We start from the raw sequence: 18066 nt of genomic DNA, 5'->3' as shown, positions 1-18066 counted from the left end.
GGTAGTGGTGGTGGTAAAAGGAGGTGGTGGTGGTGGTGGGTGGTAAAATGAGGTGGCGGTGGTGGTGGTTTATAGGGTGGGTTAGATATTATGTTTGTGAATTGTGATGGTGAATTTTTATTTATATATGAGGGTAAATCCGTAAAATAAATTTTATTTAGTGGGCGTTAATCGGAGATTCGAGGGCAGTGGTTAACAACCCCCATAATAAATGATAATATTACATAATGTAATACAAAAACAAAAAATAAAAAAGCTTGGCTCAGTGTAATAATTCCAATCAAATCTACTCCTCAATGAGTTACAGAAAAGAGATTTCCTGTAGTTGTTGTCTCCTACTACTCCTACTAGTGGACATTTACTTCAAATTACAAAGTTCAACTTCAACTGCTTGCCAAACAAAAAAAATTGAATATTCCAATTTTTACAGTTGATATTATATATAAATTCATTTAATACCAAAATGCAACCTAAATGGATTCGATATCACAGGAATCCAACATCAGAAAAATAAGCACTAAACAATTTAGAAATTTTCATGAATAAAATTGATGATTTTTTTAAGAGTTCAAAAAAACAATTTATGGACCCTTCGGCCTTTATCTTGGACCAAAAACTACAATAAGGAATGAATTGTCGACCCAATTCGCAACCTTGAGACCAAGGTGGGAACTCCATAAAATTCAGCTGATATTGAGTCGACCTGCCATAAATACAAACTGCAATTTCCCCTAGTGAAACACAACTGTGATCAAATGTGCAACATTTTGATGATTTGAGTTGTAGCTCTTATTGGATTATGTGACTCCCATAATCTTCGTTAAACTTCTCATAACGGTGTGCATGTAGATGAGCTGATGGTCGGGTGTTCTTCAAGGCCAGTTCAATATCTTTGAGTTCAATTGGTCCAACTGGAGGCAATTCTACATAAAAAAGCATTGGAGATCAATGAGTACATAGAGCATGACAAGTGTCATGGACAAAATTTTCCACTCTGTCAAATTTGGGACTTCAAAAGATAGTAGCTATAGCTTCATCAAAACTATACAAAGGGTTTTCTTCCACTGCATTATGTTACTATGATCCCAATTGCCTCCACAGATTGGAGAATGTGATAAGGTAAATATGGATGATATTACCCTGAACCAACCAGTTGCCTCCACAAATTGGAAAATGTGATATGTTAGGCGTTAGATTAGAGTAGAAGACATAAAATTTGCTTTCCCACTAAAGAAACAGGCATTTTATTTGGGAGAGAGAGGACAATTTCTAATAAGATTTTTTTACAAGTTTACGAGTCATCATGCCTCCTCCAAGTCCCATACACAAGCTTCAGGCAAGCTTACAGTAAAAATATCAGTTCGGCCCTACCATTGAAAGAATATCTATTCTGACACTCTTATCAGATCTGATACAATAAACGCACTCTCCTTCCCTTTACCTTTCAATTATCTCGCATGGAGATTAAGGGAAAATAAAACAATTCTGTTCACTAACCATTCTTACATCTAGGGAAAACCCAATGCTCTCTACAAATCGTGGTCACACAACACATGCGTTTTAAGAAATGCCATCCCTGTTTCTGAATAATCTTAAAACTTTCCATTTTGATAGGTTTATAAAGTTCCTATCAATTTATTCCATTTTTGACAAATCACTTTTACTACCTTACCTCTCTTATGCTGCAGTATTAACTTTTTTTTTTTTTTTTTTTTTCACTCGCTCTCTCTTAGTTTATCCATCATTTTTTTACACCCACCCATTTTTTTTACTCTTACCTTAACATCTTTTTTCTTACACCCACCCATTTTTTTCATCTCTCTTACTTAAACCTCCTTAATCTTACACCCACTCACCAAATCAACACTCGCACTGCTAATTTCTTAATATTTGTGCAATAAGTAATTGTTAAGATAAAAAAGGAAACACAAGTTGTTTTGAAAAGCAACAGAGCATCAAGACCAAAGGTATGGAAAGTTACATACCATCCTCAGGGATGACTTCTGTCTTCTGTTCAAGGACTGTCACCAATCGCCTAAGTGGCTGCATGGCAGCCTCTTTGCACACCAATCTTATGTCTGATCCTGAGTATCCTTCGGTTTTTTCCACCATTACATCATATGGAACTTGATCATCATTAGGTGTTGATGGCAGAAGTTCCTCAAACATACCTCTTCGTGCTTCCGGGTCAGGAAGGGGTACAAGTATCTTTTCCAATCTTGTCAAGGAAAGCTTAGTAATAACTCTGGTACTGTTATGGCATTTTGCAGTTTAGTCTCAAACTCTCAATAAAAGACAATGTAAAGTTGTATGAAAAAAGGTGCAAGTGCCACACATCCTATCTACTAGTGTGTGAAGATCCACATTCACCTGTAGATTGTCAATTTCTAGACGACCTAAATTCGCAACTACACAGAATTATTATATTTTAATTATATTTGACAAGCATTGTGTACTATTCAGAAAGTCAGCTCCAAAAACCAATGTTAAACTAATTCATGACAAAGTAAAGTTGCCGAAACAACAAATTAACTACATTCAAATCAACAGAGGATACTCTCTTCTCAAGTCGCCGTAGCATAGCTGCATCCAGTTCCCAAGGAAGATTTGTTGCAGCCAAGACAAAAACAAGTTCGTTGCTTTTGCTCAAGCCATCCATCTGCCATAGGTAGAGTAAAATAGATCTTAAAATTATTTGAGAATATAGGATAAGAAATCTGCTTCCGTATAAGACAACATTAGGCATTGCCTATATAGCATATTCCTCAGCATGTTTTATATGGAAAGAACTGATTGTAACCCACATTAGTATTGCAAAGCAAAATTGCAGTGAAAGGTTTCAGAAATCACAGAGAACAGACACAATCATTCTTCACACAACACATCAGCAAAAGAAATCTCCTTCAATGTTCACAGGGCTTATGCGGACTGCTAAATCTGAAAGGAGCAAGGGGCCATATTGACCATTTGTGACAAGAAACATAAATCCAGCACGCACAATACAATATGGGCCTAGTGAATTTCTTATTAAGAGGCCATTTTTATATATGTTATATTCCAAATCCTATGGCCTAGTTCTTTGAACACAAAATGACTTCCTTAAACGTTTGTAGACTTGTACTGAGCTTATGATGAAATGGATCTGTTGGAGCAGAGAAATTGGTTCCAAGATAAGGAGAGAGAAGAGAAGGTAAGACAACAATAAAGAAAACAAGTGGGATGAAACAGCTAAGAAATTCTTCCTTCCTTTCCTTTCATTTACTTATTATCTTTCATTTGTTATAGGAACTCTGCCCGAGGAAAACAGTGGGAGATACATTGGAAAAAGATTTTTGCTGTATATATGGTTTGAGTACACAGAGACTAGAGAAAATTCTGAAAAATAAAAGCAAACCAAAAAGAAAAGTTTGGGCCTTTGGGGGATTGAAAATCCAGTAAAAGAGTTAACTTTAAAACTCGAAATAAAAATATTTCAAACAAAAGTTCTGAGCCAAATCTTAGTACATCAATTTATTAAAAGTTGACAGTTACTGCAGCTATTATAATAAAGAAATGAGGCCTAGTTATCTCTTTTTCAAAAAGTTGATCTTAATTAATTTGATTTTGACTTTATTCTATGTGATAACATTTTGTAGACTAAAAGCAAACCAGAAAGAAAATTGCGTTAACAACAAAAGTAATACAAGTAGCTCTATGAGCTGACTCATAGAGTTGTAATGAGTGAAATAACAGAACCAAAACAGTTCTGCATACAAACGTCACCTGTATGAGGAGCTCAGTTTTCAAACGCCTACTAGCTTCATGCTCACTACGTGCTTCACCACGATGACTAATAACTGAATCAATCTCATCTACGAAAACAGTAGATGGTGCATGATGCCTGGCAAGCTCAAAAAGTACTTTCACCAATTTCTCTGAGTCACCTGTGTCAATACAAAAATGTCAAACAACAAACTCAATACTATAGTGGATGCTTCATGATGCATGATAAGCAGGAAACATAGACTCTGTTATGTCATTTACATACTCCGCACAGGGTTTTACATTATCCAGCTAGAATTAGCCTCCAGTTCAATTAGTATAATAGGAAAAGCGTAAATGTGATATAAATCAAGAAACGTTCTCTCACATACCCCTCCATTTGCTCACAACAGATGACGCTGAAATATTGAAAAATGTGGTATTGCACTCGGTAGCGACAGCCTTTGCCAGCATAGTCTGCCCACATCGAAAGGTGAATCAGACATAGAAGAGAGGCAAAAGTGAAAAAAAAAAAGGTATGCCAATAAAGTTGCTCCAAGGAGAGAGAATAAAATTCTATCAAAAAAAAAATAAAAATCTTATAAAAGAAATGAAAATAAATTATGAAGTTGCAATTCATTTAAAAACCACAAGGGAAACTACTTAGCTGAGCACCATGCATTTAACGTTAATTCCCTAAGCAATAGCAACATGAAAACCACAGACTGCGGAGGGGTCAAAAGCATACAATATAATCAAGCAGACTGAGAAAACCGCAGTCAGAAGTTTTTCTTACTTTTCCTGTTCCTGGGGGCCAAACAGAAGTATGCCCTTCCATGGAGATAATAGTCCAGTGAAATACCTTGAAACAAGCCAACAACAATCAGCATATGTGAAATATGAAATATGAATCAGAAATAGAACATCATCTATCAAGAGAGGTCCAGCTGCATTAGTATTAATTAGGTTATTTGATTAATAATGTAGAACTATGTGCGACTAACATTTTCTTTCTAACGCTACAGAAGAGAGTCAATTTGATATTCATGGACTTCAACTTATCAGTAGGAAAATTGCATTTGGAGACATTTTTTAACCCATGCACAAATTTCTAAATAGCAACACTTAACTTGAAGATAATGGCGAAGGTCAAAGGGGTACATATTCTAATTAGATAATAGTTAGTGTGAAGTTCATAAATAGAAATAATGGGTATATTTACATTAGGCAGAAAAAAAGTGGAATTATTTTGAAATGCATCCGTCAAATTCACAGAGTGACATAGGAAAGCCAGATTTTACAACATAGACTTGTATAAATACCATCATTAGATAATAATAGAGGCAGGTAGCAACTATACACAGATCGCAACATTCAACAATTACAATGATTAATAGCATATAATCCAATGATTCAGGTACATTACAAAGAAAATCAGTGGAAAAAAGTTTTGCAACTTTTTAAATGCAAAAGAACCAATAAGATACTCCCATTGTCCCGTACTCCAGGACACACCAATTTGAAAGGCACAAATTTTTATGCAAAACAATTGACAATTTAATTAAATTTAGTTAGTTTGCAGTGGAATATTTTTCAATTTTCAGTTATAGTTAGAGGAAATTAAGCCATAGCTTTTATAAGGGGTGTGAGGAGGAAAAAACTAATTTGACCTGGTTTATTGTGAACCTGAGGTCCACACATGTCAATCGACATTATGTTGAATATAGTGACCATAATTTAACATAGTGACCTTTATTAAAACTTGTTTGAACCTCGGGTCCACAATAATGTGCCAACCAAAATTATATTGAATTGACCTTTATTATTCATATTAACTAGTATATTAAAACTTTCATTATTAAATGTATTAATCTCTTGACTTTTGTTATAACCCAATGACTTTTATTTTAACAAAATAATCTTTATTTTAACATAGTAACCTTTATGTTTACATAGCAACATTTAAACAGTGTCCCCTAATAAATGGTCCACAATAAATTAATGTGAACCGGGTTTATTTAAAAGTTTAGAGTGTGAGGAACAATTTTTTTAGTCTCATGTTTTTTTTAGAAAGTATAAAGTAAAATGGTTTAAAGCACGTGAGAAATAATAGAATAAAAATTTTGGGTCCTTTCCTTTTACGAATTCTAGCAAGTAATCTGGGAAAGCATAATAAGGTAGGTGGTGCTGCAAATCCGTGGCGGAGGAAATAACATCTACACTTATACTCCCTTCACCCTATGCACAACTTTTTTTTCACCCTATGCACAACTTATAAGCCTACTTTGACCAAAAATTTTACTAGCACGTAAATAAAGAAAATTCCACATTTATAGTCTGTACTTTTGACTTTAATCATTATTAGCCTTTTTTTTTTTTTTTCCAATTATCATAGGAAGCCTTTTGATTTTTTACATTAAATAAGTAATGAAAGTTTTTGTTTAATTTTTCTGTTAAACCTAACTTACACTAACCACAGTCAACTCATTAATTCTTCTCCTCATCCCCACCTCTCTCTTCAAAACTCAATTTTACCACCATTTACAAACCTTCACTTTCACTCTCCTCCATTAAATCTTCCACCCACCATCAGTCGCAATCCTCTTCTCTCTCCTCTCTCCCTGCCCACCACCATTACACCATCACCAGTTCACCACCACTCCAAAACCCAAATTATCTCTCCTGAAACTCCGACAAAGCGAATAAAAAAAGAAATCAACGCATAGTAAGCAAAAGCAAATTTCTAAGGCATATCCTCAAACAGCTTACATGCATTATCATTTATAATATCTTTGAATTTGTCAAATTTTTACCAATAGGTATCAATAAACACTCCAAACATTCCAGGAGATATAATTGATTGTATTGAACACAGTCAATATACTTCTTAATGCATAGGCCATTGCTTTCTTGCTTGGCCATTTTGCATCAGAAGTCGTCCAAGAATTCATTACTTTGGCAAAGGAAGCATATTATTGTGGCTGATAACAGCGAAGGGAACTTTAAGCCACCAATTAATTGTCATAGCTGATGAAAGTTGTGATCCTAAAGGACTACAATACACATTGAGCAAAGGCACCATTGATTATGAAAAGTTTCTTGAGACAGGTCACCCAGAATTTGCTTGGCACCCGCCAAATGATGAGTAGCAGAGTATTACCCTAGGTTATACTACTGGTACAAATGCAAACCCTAAGAGATTGTTCTTGCAACATCGTGGCCCTGAGTTGTGCTCTAGTCTAGGATGTGACTGAAGGAGCTACTTACCTATGGACTCTTCTTATGTGTCATTGTAATGGATGGTGCTAGACTTGGACTATAGCTGCTATTGTGGACCAGTATATGTCTTGGGCAGGTAACTCAGTTTGCTTTCATCTGGATAATTTTGCCGCCATTTATGTTCTTGAAAGCTGGGTTTTCCATTAATAAAGTTGGGAAGAGTTGCAGAGTCGTTGTTGAAGAGAGCGAGAGAGCGAGGGAGAGAGAAAGAGAGAGAGAGAAGAAAAAAGGATGAGGAGGAGAAGCGAGGGGGGGAAAAATTGGTATTATTTCTTATCTTTTTTTAAAATAATTGAAATGTTAGCCTTGGTTTAAATAAGTTAGAATGAATAGAATTACAACCACAAATCATCATTAATACCACATTTGACAAATCGTAGAAGTTCAATACTAAACGGGAAAAAAAAATGGCTACCAATGATAAATGTCAAAAGTACCTGTTATTTCCATGTTAAGAGTGGAGATCAAGCATTTAGTTTAGCTTATTATAGCTAAATTACATCATCACGTCAGAACATCCATTTGCCTATCAATAATTCTAGGCAGCATTGAAGGATATAATATCACACCTATAATACATGCGCAAATAATTAAAAGGTTTAGACTTCTCTAAGCCATATGTGTTATTCAGGACTTACTTAGGATATTTGATAGGCATGACAACTGCTTCTTTAAGAAGACGTTTAGCAGTCTCAAGACCCTTTATGCTCTCCCAATTGACATCTTGGCTCCCGCGAATAATGTCCCTGTACACAAGCACAACAATTACATCATGACCTTTGACCCATAGTCATACAAGTGGCTTCATTTATAAAATAATGAAATCAGGATAATATAAAAAGAAAAAAAAATTACAACAGGAGATGCCCAATATCATTTTTTAAAGGAAAACTTGTCACTTATAGCCTTTTGTACAAGTGACTTGGTCAATTACTACCTTGCTAAAAATAAATTATACAAAGTCATTTTGAATTTGATACTTGTTAGAGTTTTTAGTAGTTTAATTCCAATAAATTACTTCATTGATGGCGTTCATGATGCTATCGTGTCAATCAGTTAAATGGTAGAAATACAAACAATGAAATATTTTAGAATCAACCATCGAAAATAGTTACTACATGGTATAAAATTTAAATGTATTAATTTTTAAGGTTGTAAATGACAATCTAATTTTGTAAAGGTTGTAATGAGCAAAGCAGCCTATAATGCTAAAACAATTTTATTTTTTAAAAGACATTAAGCTACACACTTTTTTTTATTTTTAGCTTTTGTCAAAATTTATTTATTTTTTGCTATTATACATGCTGCTTCCATTGTATATGAGACAGAAAAGTGTCACAGTATTTTCATTATTACGACACTAAAGTCGAGTTATATAAATGAACACCTGATTCTTTGTACAAAAATTTGCATATATATGTAAAATTAAATAAAAAAAAAAAATAGAGAGCATAAAAGTTTATAAACTGAAAATTGAATGCCACCTGCATAGACTTTCTGCTAGGTTACGTGTTTCTGCATCTTCAAATGGAGGAAGCATGGGCTTCTGCCTGGGAAGCAAGAAAAAGAAAAACGGAAAGCACATTGAGCAAAAAGAAAATATGAAATCAATAAAGCGCAATTACATTTCTGGATGTCAATAGACATAACACTTTAATAAAACACAAGTTGAATGGACGTGATTGTTTAAAGAATTCAGACTATTAAAATCATGTAACACATATGGGTTGATAATGGATCAATAAAAATAGCCTAAAGAAACCTCAGATAATAACAGTAGCTTCGAAATGAGGAAATTTGAGATGAGAAAATTTAAACTGGGTATTCAGGGCCTCAGAGGAACTCAAAATTAAAATTAAATTTAACAAGTTCATTAATTAGTTACGTATATTCTCTTTGTTGAAGGGGGTACATAATTTTAAACCTCAGATAAGGACAGGTGTAGCTTCAAACTGAGAACATTTGAGACATGGGAATAAAATTGGGTATTCAAAGAAATTGGCAACAAGCACAATATTAAGTGGTTTATTATTAATCTTGTATTTTCTTTTTATTGAAGGGCATGCGTATTTAACTAACAAACTAGTTTAACAAACAAGTACACAATTCTTGGCATAGTTTGCATCTGCAAAGGGGAGCAATACACACACTGTGTCCCTTAATTCTTTAAACCCACGACCGCAAAGTGATACCCAACTTGAGACTAAAGAACAATCTCTACCATGGCAAGAGTGCACAAGTAGATTTGAATTCAATAATGCAAGTAAATGATCCCTAACTCAAGTCATGAGGAGAATCCAAGACCAAGAGCGAATAACTATCATTACCCATTTCATCAACCACATAAGCATAGTAATAACATTTGTTAAATGTGACTAATTTAATGAAGTTTGGGTCCAAATTTTGTTCACGCATCTTCTTCTAAATTTTTGTTTCTCTATATATTTACTTACATCTTTGTTAGTGACATAGTTTAAATTATAGCTTAAGTTTAGACAAAATAGATATGATGAATATCATGACTAGAATAATTTGCTACAACTATATAACTGATAAAAGGAACCATCAGAATATGTCAAAGCATCGCTACATGAACAGCAATTACAGCACTAAAATAGAGAGATGTGTAGCACTTGGGCAGTGAATTAGCAAGATTTCTAGCATTATGATGTGGTATGAGTATGGGTCACTGTTAGCAATGCCAAACAGTACTTCATCCTCTAAGCAATAAGGGCATCGTTCGAACTCTTAGAAGTAGACAAGAACCCTTAATTCATAACAATTTTGCCTAATCGTCTGGTACATCTAAGACGAAATATAGAGTTATAATCAAACAAGTAAGCAGAAAATCTTACACAGTATTATCCTGAGCACCATTTGCCGAAACTCCATTTGAGGGTGTCCCATTACTAGCCTATCAATATGAAACAAAATCAACTTTATCAAACATCTAAGAAGAACCACAAATTGTTAGGGATAATATACTCATTTTGTGAAGATATCAATCAACCGTGGCTCTTGAAATCGTTATAGATACCCACCTTATCAATCAATGTAAACACCAAACATTATCACAAACAAAGATTATAGATACTAATACAATGTACATAATTTCAAACAAGAATATGACCTGATTCCTATACTGCTCGTAAACGGCAAGCTCGCGCTTTCTCCCACCATTCTGAGTCGTAGTCCCTCCATTCGCTGCTGTATTCCCGTTGCTCTGACTAGCCATTGCAGCATCCTCCTCCTCCGGCTTCGGCTCTCTCTTCCTTCCAAACTTCGCATCATAAAAAAACTTAAAATCCTAGTGAAAAAAACCCCAAGTTCCCAAAAATTCAAGCACCAACCAACCAAACAACCAATATCCAAGGCAACTACATCAGTCAAACTTTGCCATTTTTTTCCAAGAGTCAAACAACAAACAATTGATGATGATCATAACAAATACAAATAAAAATACAAACATCATATTAAAACCCCACATTTTCACTAACATCAAAGTTCCAAAATCACAACCAAAATCAATGAAAAGAAAAGTCAAAATCAAAGCAATTGTTGAGAAATTAAACCCAGATTAAAATTAAAATTACAGAAATGAAATTCAAGTAGAAGTAACCTGAAAACTCCAGCGAGTGAGAAAGGGTTCGTCAGACATGGTAAAGCTGAAGAGAGAGAATGAGAGGATCGGCAGAGATGGAGTAGAGCTCTCCGCTTTCTCCTTTCAGCTGTTCAACCGCAGATTCAAACTCTGGAATTATCGACCACTAACACTGCATTAGTACTACTAATCTCAGTATTATTGTGTAGCCACAAAAAATATATGTACCACAATAATTGTGATTTTCTGATTTTTTCCAGTGGTCTATTAAGATTTTTTCACGAAAATTACAAAAGTTGTAGATTACTTAAAATTAATGATTAGGAATACAAATACGTACGTGGGGTTAGAAAGATAGAGGGAAAGAAAAGATAGTTGGTAATTATTGAAGAGAGGGAAATATAAATTGTTGGCGAAATGTTGTCAAAAGTACAAAAAAAAATGATGACAACTCATCAAAAAGAGTGTAATATTGTCAAAAAATACACTCTTTAAATAGAAATAGGCCCATAATTTTGGCTACCCAAAAATGGAATATAGACCGTTAAATAACAGAGAGAGGGAGTACTACGTAATTATTCTAACGGGAGATAACGTATATTTTAGTTCACCGCAATACGATACACAATACAAATTGGACACGAATTAATAGATTTGTGTCATCTGTTGTAACACCCTAGAAATTCCTTTCTTTTAAAATACCTGTTTTGCCCTTTTAAAATACGAAATAGGAAATTCTAAGACATTACCGCCACCGTGAAAACGGCTAAGACAAATATCAAAGACACACAGCAGAAGACTAATTTCAAACCATTCAAAACAAGTCAACTTAAAAAGTCAAATCAAACGAAAGTAAAGTCAAACAAAGTCCACCTATAACTTGGAACCATTGTAAGCCCTTAATAAAACCGAGATAAAATATTTAAAAGCCTTTGCGTTAGTCTCACAAGCAAAACATATAATAATTAAAGCAACAAATCACATCACATTCTCATGAAAACTAAATATGATTCGCTCTTCACTCATGCCCATCATGAATATGCTTCCACACCTGAAAAGCTCCTCTTTGCTTTGTCCCCACTACTCGCCATTAGAAATGGGTTGTCGTAGGGCCAAGATAAAGACAAGGTCAAACAAACACACAACACACAATCAGCAATGCTGAGTACATAAGCGTAATCAGTATACACTAACATGCTTTAATCCTATCAACACACAACTTACCTTGCTGCACCTGTTTTTAAGCACACAACACAACCAACAAAGAAATGGATAAATAAATTGCTTATTTAATTTGATTACGCATCAAACTGGTTTCCTACCAATTCTCTGACCCAAATAAATTGAGGTAAACTACACCGGGAGCTAATCGAGTAGGCAAATGCCACATGAAGTGATTGGACGTCCTGCACATAAAATAAATAAAAGGAAAATACAGCGTCATGTACTCCCAGTAGAAGTCATGGTTAAATATAAAACCCCATAACTCCCCCCATATGTTCATACTTGAGATATATACGTTCCAAGAGTTTTGGTGCGTAATTTCTTTCACTTTACACTGTTTACATATTTTTAGGCTTGGTGACGACTCTTAAACCATAACACAATCAATCATAATAAATCATTCAAGCAATCAAACATACCAACTTAATTCTTGAATAATTAGTGACCACATAATTTAATGTTGAATCCTTTTTAAACTACCTTGGTGTTAAATAACACCTTAAGTGCATAAAGCACTGCAAATCTTATCCCTCGGTGTTTAGAACACCTTAAGTGCACATAGGCACCGCACAACATTTTATTCCTGTGTACTAAGACACTTGATAGCTCAATCCTTATGCTTAAAACATCAATAAAAATTATAGGAAATACAATAAAATTCCCTTTTTATATTCCAAACCATATTAAACATTTAGTTTAATCAAACATGCTCTCAATCATGCCAATATTAAAAATTTTAGTTCATATTCAACATGCCAATATAATTAATTCCAATCATTAATCCATCATAAATAATTCATACATCATAAATCAATCACCAGCATCAATCCAATCACAAATTCTAATTCACACCTAACATGATACTACCACGGAATTAATTATACAAAGCCTAGCACGCTTCTATACACTTAAATAATTACCAAGTACGCGAACGTATCTTGAATATGATCTCAAAATCGTCACGACTACACAAAATCACTCACTTGGAAATCTCCTACAACCCAAAATTATAAAGAGACATTAATACCTATTCAATATAAATTTCTAGCAATATATCCACTCTTAAATCACTTATAAACCCTCTAAAACAAGATGAAAATTAATTTAAAACCCTTAATTTTATTCCCAATTAATGGGTAATTAAAAATCCTTTCAAGAATTATAATTCTAACCTTTATATAAAAATTCCAGCTTTATAATAACATGTAAAATTGTTGTAATTATGTTTACAAACATCTAATTTAATAGTTTCAATCACCTACAATCAATTTCCATCAACACACATTAATTTAGAAACCTAGGGTTTTCAATTTGGGGCTTTTTTTTTTTAATTCAAAACTAAATCCTATAATTATATACATAATAATTATAATCAAACATCATAAAAATCATCACACAACCCAAAAATTATAATTGAATCAAGGCTAGAATTATTTTAAAACAAATGAAGAGTTTTATTATTATTATTATTATTATTTTTTTTGAGCAAAGCAGAGCAGTTATTATTATTTAAAACACACGCACAACAAGGGGGAGGGGAGAGTGGTCGGCGCCACCTCCCTGCTGCAGCTGCTGCTGGCCCTATGCTGGTGGCGGCCGGTTGTGGTGGTGGTGTGTGTGTGTGGTGATGTGTGTAAATTAAAAGGGGTGGAGGGGGAAATTAAAGGAGAGAGAAAATAAGATGAGAGAAAGAGAGTTTACCTTTGGGTATTCTCCACCTTGGGCAAGATCTAATTTGCTCATAAGATGGGTATTTATACCCGCTCTCTAGATCTCTCCTAAGCTTAAATTCTCTTCTACCCTTAATGACCCCTTCTCCTATTCAAACTAGTCCTTTGACTTTCTTTAAATACCATTGACTTTAAATTTCCTTTTATAAAATAATATGCCCCAAAGTTTCTAAATAATAAAATAAATATTTCCAAAACAATTAAATAAATAAAAATGGACCTATAATTAAAATAATTCTCTTTAAATTAATAAAATACCATAAATAATTCATTTTAAATTATCTAAATGCTTCATAAAATAATGATTTAAATTAAAATACGTATAAAAATACGGGGTATTACTGTCTACCCCCGTTAAAAGAAGTTTCGTCCCGAAACTTGGGTAACGAAAATCAAACTTTTTCCTCACTTTGTATAATATTGATGTACTCTTTTGACATACTTTTACCTTTAATGTCTCCTTGAAATGAAAATTACTCGAAATAACCGTTAAAAATGTGCAAAAAGCACAAAAAATAACTAAAAATATAGGGAAAAAACGCGAAATTTTACCGCATTCTACCCCCTTTAAAGAAAACGAGTTACGTCCCCGTAACTCCACATACCTTAAACAACTCATGATATTTCTCTTTTATCTCATATTCAGCTTCCCAAGTTGCTTCCTCATATTCTTGGTTAGACAATAGCACTTTAACAATTTTAACTTCCTTGTTGCGTGTACTACGCACTATACTGTCAAGGATCTTGACAGGTCTTTCTTCATAAGTTAAGCTTTGATCTAACTCAATTGTTTCAGGTTGTAGCACATGTGACTTGTCAGGTATATACCTTCTTAACTGAGATACATGAAATACATCATGCACTTTACTTAGTTCCATAGGTAAGGCTAACCTATAAGCTACCTTGCCTACTCTCTGTAATATTTCATATGGGCCAATATATTTTGGGCTAAGCTTTCCTTTCTTCCCAAATCTCATGACACCTTTCATCGGTGACACCTTCAATAATACTTTGTCACCAACCTCAAACTCTTCCTCTCTACGCTTCCATCTGCGTAGCTCTTTTGGCGATCTTGCGCCGCTTGAATCTCTTTTACTTGCTTATTGTATCCTTAATCATTTGAGGCCCTAAGATCATTGTTTCACTTATGTCGTTCCAACACACAGGACTGCGACACTTCCTTTCATATAATGCCTCAAATGGAGCCATGCCAATGCTTGCATGGTAACTATTGTTATAAGAAAATTCAATGAAGTCCAAGCTATCTTCCCATCCCTCTTGGAAGTCAATGACACAAACTCTTAACATATCTTCCAAGGTTTGAATAATCCTCTCAGTTTGTCCATCTGTACGTGGCAGGATGAAATGATGTACTCATCTTTAGTGTTGTACCAAAGTTTTCTTGAACACTCTTCCAGAACTTCGAAAGAAACCTAGAATCTCTATCAGACACAATATCCTTTAGAACTTCATGTAACCTCACAAAATTTTTAATGTAAGCTTTGCAAGTTGTTACATCTTCCAGGTCTCTTTTATTGGTATGAACACCGCAGATTTAGTCAGTCTATCCACCACGACCCAAATGGTATCATTCCTATTCTTTGACTTTGGGAGGCAAGTCACAAAGTCCATTGAAATACCATCCTACTTCCATCCAGGAATTTCCGATGATTGCACGGTTCCTTGCAGTCTCTTGTGCTCTATCTTCACTTTTTGGCAAGTTAGACACTTTGCTACAAATTCCGCAACTTCATTCTTCATTCTAGGCCACCAATACATCTTTTTCAAGTCTTTGTATAGCTTGTCCTCTCCTGGGTGTACCGAGTATGGTGTATTGTGACCTTCTTCCATCAATTTTCTCTTTACTTCTTCACACTTTTGTGGTACAAACCATCGACCTTTGTATCTTAAACTTCCATCTTCATGAATTTTGAAATCTGTAGCCTTCCCTTGCTTTATTTTCTCACGAATCCTATCCAACTTAACATCTCCTGCTTGGTTCTCCCTTATCCCATCAAATATTGTTGGTTGAATACTCATATCCACAAGTATACTCGTTGGTACTCCCCATTCTACCACTTCTAAATTCATTTTCCTCATTTCCCTACACAACTCATCAACCACTATTAGAGTGTTCAGTCTATGACTGGTCTTACGACTTAGAGCGTTTGCAACTACATTTGCTTTCCCTTCATGGTATTGTATGTCCAAGTCGTAGTCCGTTGTAAATTCTAACCATTTCTTTTGGCGTGAGTTTAGATCTTTTTGGGTGAAAATGTACTTCAAACTTTTATGGTCTGTGTAAATCCTACATTTTACCCCATACAAGTAATGCCTCCAAATCTTTAGTGCAAAAATGATTGCAGCTAATTCTAAGTCATGAGTAGGGTAGTTTACTTCATGAGGTTTCAATTGTCTTGATGCATATGCAATCACCTTCCCATTTTGCATAAGCACACATCCCAGACCATTCTTGGACGCGTCACTATATACATCATAGATCCCACTATCATTTGGCAGTGTAAGCACCGGTGCTGTAATTAACTTTTGTTTCAAGAGCTGGAAGGCTTCCTCACACTTCTCATCGCACTCAAATTTCTTGTCCTTATTCATTAGAGAGGTCATAGGCTTATCAATCTTAGAAAAGTCCTTCACAAAACGCCTATAATACCCTGCTAAACCTAAGAAACTCCTAACGTCAGACACCGTCTTTGGCTTAGGCCATCCTTTCACCGCCTCAATCATTGCTAGATCTACTTCTACCCTATCCTTGGACACAAAGTGACCAAGGAAATGCTACTTTCTTCGACCAAAACTCACATTTGGAAAACTTCGCATAAAGCTTGTTCTCCCTTAATGTTTGTAGAATTGTTCTCAAATGATCCACATGTTCCTCCTTATTCTTTTAATACACCAGAATATCATCTATGAACACCTCAACAAACTTGTCCATAAATGGATGGAACACCCTATTCATCAAGTCCATAAAGATTGCTGGAGAATTCATTAACCCAAATGGCATTACTGTGAACTCATAATGCCCGTACCTTATTCTAAATGCAGTTTTGGGAATATATCCGTCTGCGATCCTTAACTGATGGTATCCAGACCTTAAATCAATCTTTGAAAACACGAATGCGCCCCTCAACTGGTCAAATAGGTCATCAATTCTTGGTAATGGGTACTTGTTCTTTATGATGACCTTATTTAACTCCCTATAATCAATACATAACCTCATACTTCCATCGTTCTTCTTGACAAATAACACTGGTGCACCCTAAGGCGATGCACTTGGTCTAATTTACCCCTTTTTCAGCAAATCCTGCAACTGTTCCTTTAACTCACTCATTTCTGCAGGTGCCATTCGATATGGTGCCTTTGAAATTGGTGTTGTTCTTGGGACCAACTCTATTGTGAAATCAATTGCCCTCTTGGGTGGCATTCCTAGAATTTTGTCAGGGAATACATCCAGAAACTCATTCTCCACTTCTATGTCCTTAAGCTTGGCTGCCTCTTCATGTTCTAAGTTCCTCACACTACAAAAATATACTGGGTGCCCCTTCTTAATATACTTTGCCAACTTCAACACAGATATGATCCTTGGGCACTTTGTTTCACCATGTTTTCAATATGTTACCAACTCATTCTCAGTTGTACTCATTTTTACTTTCTGCGATCGACAACTAATCTCTGCACTGTACTTACTCAACTAATCCATTCCCAAAATGGCATCGAAGTCACTTAACCCAAACTCGATGAGGTCAGACAGAAACACTTTTCCCTTGATTTCTAATGGTACATCCTTAAAAGTTTTGGTACACTGTACTACCCCTCCCGTAGGAATAACTATAGGTAAATCTATAACATCTACGGTTTTCAAACATTGTGATAGTTTTGAAACAATGGCCTTTGAAATAAAAGAAAAAGTTGCACCAGAATCAAACAAAACTTTGACAGGAGTAGAGTTAATAGAAAAGGTATCAGTGATAACATCCTTCGTGGAATCAGCCTCATGCCTACTTATCACATTCAGTTTTCCTAGAGCTCCACTCTTCGCCTGATTATTCCCATTGTTGTTGCTTTTCCTCCATTCTGCTATGCCCCCTTATACCCTGAATAGTTGTTGTTTCCTTAAAAGTTCCTTTGAACCCCTCCTTGATTATTTCCCTGCTTGTTTCGACTAAGATCTTTGGAGAAGCACTCATACTCCCTATGTCCCAACTTGTTGCATGCGGGATAAGTAACCAGATTTCCCTCACAGTCCTTACCAGGGTGGTCGTTCCTACACCTCTTGTAGTAGAAATTCCTTGGTCCTTTGTTATTTCCTTGGTTAGAGTTCCTAGCTCCACCATTAAAGTTTCGCCCACCTTGGCGATTGTTACCTTGGAAATTGTTGTTGTTGTGGAAGTTGTTGTTGTTGTTGTTATGGTGGTACTTCTGCTTCTTAAAATTCTTTTGGTTACCTTACGGGTTCCTAGAGTTTTGCCCCAC

At 35.0% G+C, this 18066-nt stretch overlaps 1 protein-coding gene and 1 pseudogene across 1 annotated transcript; both read right to left on the bottom strand.

The window, feature by feature from the left end:
- Positions 1-512: 512 nt before the first annotated feature.
- On the bottom strand, positions 513-10828 carry LOC110728552 (annotated as a pseudogene).
- A 1091-nt stretch (positions 10829-11919) lies between these two features.
- On the bottom strand, positions 11920-14564 carry LOC110728642. Its single transcript, XM_021908286.1, has 2 exons — positions 14181-14564; positions 11920-12027 (listed from the first exon to the last, which is right to left on the bottom strand). The coding sequence occupies exons 1-2, from the start codon at positions 14562-14564 to the stop codon at positions 11920-11922; spliced, it is 492 nt and encodes a 163-aa protein (XP_021763978.1).
- Between the last annotated feature and the right edge of the window lie 3502 nt (positions 14565-18066).

The sequence above is a fragment of the Chenopodium quinoa genome, unplaced genomic scaffold (assembly GCF_001683475.1).
Source record: "Chenopodium quinoa cultivar QQ74 unplaced genomic scaffold, ASM168347v1, whole genome shotgun sequence".
In the NCBI taxonomy this organism is placed as follows: Eukaryota; Viridiplantae; Streptophyta; class Magnoliopsida; order Caryophyllales; family Amaranthaceae; genus Chenopodium; species Chenopodium quinoa.
This window is presented reverse-complemented; position numbering and strand designations above follow the sequence as displayed.

Coding starts and splice junctions, on each gene's coding strand:
- LOC110728642 (XM_021908286.1), bottom strand. CDS start 14,564: ATGAAAGGTGTCATGAGATTTGGGAAGAAAGGAAAGCTTAGCCCAAAA. Junction 12,028..14,180: donor AATATCATGAGTTGTTTAAG/GTATGTGGAGTT, acceptor TTTTATGTGCAG/GACGTCCAATCACTTCATGT.